The 7,085-nt window shown below is 40.0% G+C and overlaps 1 protein-coding gene across 1 annotated transcript in view; it reads right to left on the minus strand.

The window, feature by feature from the left end:
* The window catches only part of SNX14 (sorting nexin 14), a 60,652-nt gene extending 53,579 nt beyond the window's left edge, over window positions 1-7,073 (minus strand). Inside the window, exons 1-4 of the mRNA XM_009887476.1 lie at window positions 7,000-7,073; window positions 6,758-6,878; window positions 5,797-5,873; window positions 5,606-5,684 (exon numbers count right to left, since the gene is read on the minus strand). Coding sequence (XP_009885778.1) covers window positions 5,606-5,684; window positions 5,797-5,873; window positions 6,758-6,862 — 261 coding nt within the window. The 5' untranslated portion in view covers window positions 6,863-6,878; window positions 7,000-7,073. The remainder of the gene's footprint in view (window positions 1-5,605; window positions 5,685-5,796; window positions 5,874-6,757; window positions 6,879-6,999) is intronic.
* Between the last annotated feature and the right edge of the window lie 12 nt (window positions 7,074-7,085).

The raw sequence follows: 7,085 nt of genomic DNA on the forward strand, positions 1-7,085 counted from the left end.
GCTTTATTTCCCAGGCCAGAAGAGATCAAGAAATCCCAGAGAATTTTCTTTGGAGGTTAATCTTCAGACAACAGGAGGGAGATCACATTCAGCTCCAGTCAGCAAACACAGACCATTGCCCTTAAGAGCAACAGATCAGACTACTCAAAACAATCTCCCTGATGCCTTCCATAGCACTGCCAGTACATAAACCAATTTACTCCATAGAAATCTCAGTCTCACAGGTATTGCAACTTTATTTTTGTTCATGCAGAATTTCTAACAAAATAACCCTATTTAATGGCTCAAACCACAGACTCTCAAAAAAGTGCCTTCCAGAAGCAAAGGCCTGCAGAAAAATCCATCCATACGTCCATCTGTTAAAAGATCCCTTTTCCGTCTTCCTCCACTTTTGCTATGCACTTCCCCAACAGAGCAATGACAGCAGACTATCTTCCACTTGGAGTGGAAAGCGCACTTGGACAGCCTTCAAGCACAAGGCAGCGTACTCAAAGGCAGTACAATGCACTCCTCTTGAAAGAGCCTTCTTTATCCATGACTACTACTTTGGAACTGACAGCCTTTCCATCAGACACGTGTCACTGCAATTTAAGTTCATGAGCTGCTAACATAACTTGGTGGCAATATCTTCACCTACAGTCCAGAGGCTTCTAAAGCCGCTACAAGAATTGTTTCCAACAGTGAGAGATCTTGTTCTCACTGCCAGCTAAGCCAAACATGCATTGTTCTGAGAATCATCTTCCTGTGGTTACTGAATCAGCAAGGAAAGAAGGAAAGATGTGAGACCTGATGACCCATCCCACTCTGGATGAAGTCTCCTTGAAATTCACCCCATGTTTCTAGTAACTGGTTTCCAGTTGAACCATTTCAGACTTGCTAGTGTTTCTCTTGTTATCTCCTGCTTCCACAGCCACACGTAAGGGAGGTCCTTTAGGGTAACAATTCCACAGGACAATGCTGTGCAGATAATCCCACCAGCCAAAGACCCAGAGGCATTGTGCACAGAGACAGACAACTAACTCAAAATACACTTGAAGTCCCAATATCAACAGTCAAGACATGTTCTACTAGAACTCAAGTTCTCTATATGGCCTTAATAAAAAATGCCTAGATCCTCGACACACAGAAGGCAGTCCCTATTTGCACATTTACTAAACACATGGCATGGCAGAGGCAGTTAGGTATGATGCTCCATTGCACCAAGGTGCTGTACTGAACCAAAGAGAGGGCTACGGTGTGAAATCATCCATACTACAAAATACAAGCATTCAAGCAATAATAGGCAACTGACTGCCAGTAACTGGAGTTCAAGGTGTGCAGTCCATACAGTTTTCTCATGAATGTTATGAGCCTGGAGACTGTATCAGTGCGATTCTGTAAGTCAGAAAAAAAAAAACCTGTCACATCATCCACTGCACTTTCATAAAGCACTAGGAAAGCAAGACATGTGTACCCACTTCCATTCTAGCAAGACCAACAATATTATTCAGGTTCAATTGCTCACACTATACACACATGCCAAGAGTAGATAGGACATCTCAAAGAATGACAGATAATGATAAGCAGTTTCCTTTTCTGTGAAGTATTATTCTCCGTTTTTAAATACAAATGAGTCATTTCATTTAAAGCCTACCTATTTTTCAAGCATTTTGCAAAATGACTGGTTCTACTACATGTGAGCAGTTTTGAATTGAAAAGAGGCTGTAAGCGTAAAACCACCCGCAGCGGGTAGCAATATTAGCAGCAGCTGAAGAAAAAACAAAGAGAAATTATCTTCTAGCATGCACTGCAACACTGCAAACCAGTCAGTTTATTGCTGCTGAGACAAGCTTTCTGTGGACTGCCACGGAACAGACCCCAGTTGTCAGGAGGAGGAACTGTAGAGCAGAGTGATGAATGACTCAGTAGCAGGTCAGAATTAGCAGGCCCAATCAGATTGGAAGGGAGCAAGGATTTGATAAGTAAACCCCAAAGACAATTTGAAAAGCCTTAGAAGATGGTACAACTAGCTGAGACCACTTCCTGAGGGCAGAACAAGCAATTTCCAGTGAGAAGAGAGACGTGTCACTGGGCTGCTACAGGAGTTCAGGACTGGCAAGGAGCACGTTCAGACAATAACTGATTTCTTGTCATGCATTAGGGGGAAAAGGGCAAAAGGCATAAAATTCCAGTCCCATAATCAAGTCAAGAACCTGAGAATTTACAAATTAAGGAAAAATTTATGAGCTCAACAGACAGCACCTTGATCCATTAAGATATTTCTTTCATGACGCAGATGAAGAGTAGCTGAGCAGCTTTCCACAGATTTGACTTGCAATCAATCCTCACATAGCAAAAATGAGATTGTGGGGAAAGAGCTGAGGTCATTAACTGAATAATAGAATTAAATTCTCCTTTATACAATCTGTAACACCTGAAATTATACACAAAACTGACCAAGAGATACCACATCCTAATTTAAAAAGAAAGAAAACACTGGGGAAACTAACCTAAAGCACAAAATTATACATATGTCACTATTTTTGTGCAGGATACAGCCCAAACTATCAAATATTGATAGAAGTATGGTTGAGGCGGTTTAGAGTTCAACTATAATAATAAACATAAATGAAGGGGGAAGGTCAGACCAAGCACAGTTTTTTCTTACTGTTCTAAACCATGTACAGCAGCTAGGTAACCAAAACAAGGCTGCAAAAGATTGCAAATTTGCAAAGTGAGACAAACTTTCATTGCAACCCAGGAAAGAAAAATCCATACTTGTGAGAAAAACTTGAATTTCTGATTCAAGTGTGCATTAAATTATTCTGTAAACACTTGAAAACACAAACTTAAAGACTATACAACTGATCCAAATTAGAAGCGTTTGGAAATGAGAAGATCACCAAAGTTTTTAACCTGCAAAGGAAGAACCAGAAAAATGAATGCAAAATAAAAAAAATCCCAGAATTATTCCAAATATTTGAAGAATCTGCTTTGCAGAAGCAGGCTGCACTCTGCACTCCTTTAGACTCTCCTTAATCTTAATTCAGTTCTCACTGTATCAGCTTCCCTCTAATGTATGACTAACCCACAAAAAAAAAGTAAGAGCAGTCTCTCCTTCTGACCCCAAGCAGGCAACCTGATTCCAGGCATCATTACATGCTGCATCCCCAGAGCAGATGATCCAGAGGAATACAGTGGACAGAACCCCTGCTACCCTTTTAACCAGTACGGAAGAGTCACAATGAGGAACAACACAGTGAGATTTCTCATTTCAAACGTTATCCTACACAGGTGAAAACAGTGGCTCAAACAGACTGCTTGTTTGGGTCCATCAAAGATGATGACCCTGGCTCACTGCCCCAGGAAGGCACAGAACTCGGGTCTGGCACTTCGCTCTAATTAAGCACCCAAAGAAAAGAAAGGAATGAGAAACATGGCATAGATATACAAAAGACACATCTACACTGCTAAATAAAGCAGGGCCAGGGATATGCCACTGAAGTAAATAGAGACAGCAAAGAAAAGCCCACACAGCTTTTGTAAAAGCGGAGCTACAGCAACAGCAATCAAATACAAAATGCCAATGTGTAGCAGCACATTTTAAAGATCAGTCTTTGAAGATAACTACGGTATCTACTTGTATCTCTTATGAATAACAAACTGCAAAGAAATTTTTTTAGCATTAAATTCCCACTTAAGCTTAACAGGAAAATTTTCGGCTCTTCAGCATTTACCACATCCTTTGGTAAACTGACACAGCTATTCGCTGCCCAAAATTCTAAAAATATTACATGCGAAGAAGCATTTATTTTAAATTCCATTATTAAAACAAGAGGTTTTAAAAAATAAGCCTATTAAAATGATATTCAGCAATATTGTTATTTTAATGAACTTGAGCCCAAACTTATTTTTAAAAAATTATTAGATTAAGTAGTTTTAAAACCATAAACGTTTGCTTCTGAAATTGCAGAGGAAGTCACTACATTAAACCAAAGGAAGTCAACACGTTGTTATCTGTGTTTTTTAAAAAACATTTCTCAACTGTCCATCCCTCCCTTCCCTTAAGGTTTTCGTTATTTTTGGTACTCTTGTTGTGGGCCATGCCCTGGACACGATCATGCACAGCTGAACAAGCGTTAGCTTATACCACAAACGCATGCAGCTTTGATTTCATACACCATATTGTTAATTGCGAGAGCTGACAGGCAAAAATCTTCTCACTTCTGACATGCCAGTTGTTCATCCTCCTATCATAGAACTCCAAAGCTGGAATTCTAAATAAATGCAGATTAAGCTACATATGCGCTTGCATATTTTCCTAGCTTTAAAAAAGGACAAAAGATGATCTATTTAGCTGCAAATATATTTAATCAATTACCAATCAAGGAAAAAAACAACCCACCAAATTCAAAGAAAAATTGCACTTCAGATAGCTCTTTTTAAAGAGAAAAGAACAACACAAAATTCCTCACTTACAGTCTTGTTAAAAAACCAGGTATTTATGCTGTTAATCTGCTAACAGATTTTGTTACAGCTTTGTGTACAGGTTTGAGCGACACAGGATTAATTTATCTTCCAATAATTTTCCTTTTCAGTAAGGTCTCTTCTAATGCTAGGGAAGACTGCATTTTTAGAAGAGTCTAGTGTCTGAATTTGTGACCATTTTTACTTTATAGCCAGCTATGGTATGCAGGTTTCAAGGTCTCAGTGTTTTCAAGCTCACGAGGTGCAGGGACGAGGAAGAGCGAGACCCGGGCATTTGACCCAAACTGGCCAACAGGGTTATTTCATACCATGAACGTCACATACAATATAAATGATAAAGTTTGCCGAGGAGTTCTCTCTCTCCCTTGATGGCTGCCACCCAGAAAACTTCTTGGCCCGGTGCCGGACCCCTGAACCCTTCCCTTCCTCCCACAGCCGTAGCGCTCACAGTGCCCCACATTTGCTGTCCACTACAGCTTCCTACGGATAGAACTGGCTGAGTATAATCTTTGTGTATTTTACGCTGGTATTGGGATCAGTATTGGTTCTTTAGTATTATTAATGTTAATTATTTAGTCTTATTCTATTAAATCTGTTTATATTTCAACTCCCGGGTTGCCTTGTTTTTTCCCCCGGTTCCCCTTACCGGGTGGGTAGGGGTCATTGACTGATAGAATAATTGCCTAAATGACAGTAAATTGTTGTGGCTTCTTCAAACCATAACACTTTGTCTGATGATTTTAAATAGCTACCATCACATTATCATCCTCATTACAGAAATCTTATAGCTGGAGAAAATAATTTCTTAACCTTCATTTCAACAAACTAAGCAGGCTTTAATACTTAACTTTTCAAGAATCGGGCATGTTCAATTATAACTGTTCTTTCCTATATACTTCCCAATTTACATAGAAGTTTTTTCTATGTTCTAGGCACGCTACTACAGGAACAGTCACATCTGTGCTAACAAGTAGGCGTCCTTGCTCCCAGCATATATTCTTTTGATTCTTTACAGGAAGAAGTTAATGTACTCAGGAAGTACACCTAAACTATCGCCTGAACCAGAAGTAGTAAGTACGAGAACTGTAATAAAAACTTGCTGAATTTCAAGGTACTAAAGAAAGGAAGCAGCAATTACCTCCGAGAGTGATGCATCCACCTTGGAAGACACTTTCAGATCCAGCCATGGCTGATAGTTTTCCAGAAGCAAAGTAGGTCTGCAGGAGAGCATTAAAAAGTTGATGTAACAATATTTAACTGCAAGTTTCCTACTGCTATGGGCAAAATACAAGAAATACTAAGCTTACCGGTGCCACGTATTTAATTTACCTGTGCCTCTTGCATTTGACCTTGCCACATACAGCACAACTGTGACCGTGGGGAAATAGCTCCGGCAATTCTAATTGCTAAGAGAAGATATTTGGACAAGTTTACATTCTTCAAAATGATGAGTCTCTTAATATCCTGATACATTCGTGAATTTCCTTTTAGAGTATACAATTACAGAGAACTGAACCGCATAGAGACAAAGTTGTTCTGCCAGGAACAGGGAGAACCAGGAAAACAAGATAACAAGGCATGATATGAGAAACAACTGAACCAAACAGAAAATTCACTTTCACTAAAACAAAGCTCAAGGGGATAGGTACAATTTCACATATCCAGTCATCTCCCCATACATCAGTTGGTCTAATAAGAGACCAGCTGGTTTCTCTACAAAACTTGCCTTACTCATAGCCTTGAACTATTGTAACTATAATACTTTTAGTTCTATGAAACTCTATATTAAGCCATTTTAAGCTAGAAAACAGAAATTTCCTTTGGGAATGTTTTTGTTTTTCTTTGAAATGCGGTATCACTTAAAGAAGTTTGACTACAATCAATAAAGATGACTTAACAGTGGCTTGCCAAAGGAAGAGCATCTTTAGAAAAGAAAAAGCCCAAGTAAAAGAGAATACAACTACATAATTCATCAACTACTTGCTACTCAAATAATAAAAGTGAAAAAATGAGCGAAACAGAAAATAACATCCACGATCACTCCCAACAACTGGCTTTACAGCCACACAAAGATTTGATGGAACTATGCAGAAAGGTATAGAATCATAGTTTGAAGAATCCAAAGTCTCGATAATTGTACATTTGCTACAAAACATCTATCGGTTGGTGGCTATGAGCTGTACTGATGTGTAGCATTTCTGAAATAGCTAAAATCACACGAGAATTGCTACGCGATATAAATTCTCAGTAAATTTAGAGAAAGCACAAGAACGCGAACAGACGTATTTACCTTGGGTTTATATTTTATTGTAAAAAGAATATTGGGCAAGAGGGAATCCGGTCCCAACGAACAGTAGAAGGTGACGACACCAGCCACAAACGACCAGAAGATCATTAAAACGTGAAGATACCTTACAAATAAGCAGGAACGAAATATTACTGCACGACAAGGTACCAGCGCTACGCTGGGCCGAGCCCGGCCCAGCTCCCCCGCCCCGCCCCAGCCCTCCCGGCCGGGCCGGGCCCAGTTACCGGTTGAGGAGGAGGGTGGCGGCGCCCAGCCCCAGGAGGAGGCAGCAGAAGAGGGGGTACTGCCGGCAGGTCTCCCGCAGCACCTC

This window comes from Charadrius vociferus, unplaced genomic scaffold, assembly GCF_000708025.1.
Source record: "Charadrius vociferus isolate BGI_N301 unplaced genomic scaffold, ASM70802v2 scaffold185, whole genome shotgun sequence".
NCBI classification, from domain to species: domain Eukaryota; kingdom Metazoa; phylum Chordata; class Aves; order Charadriiformes; family Charadriidae; genus Charadrius; species Charadrius vociferus.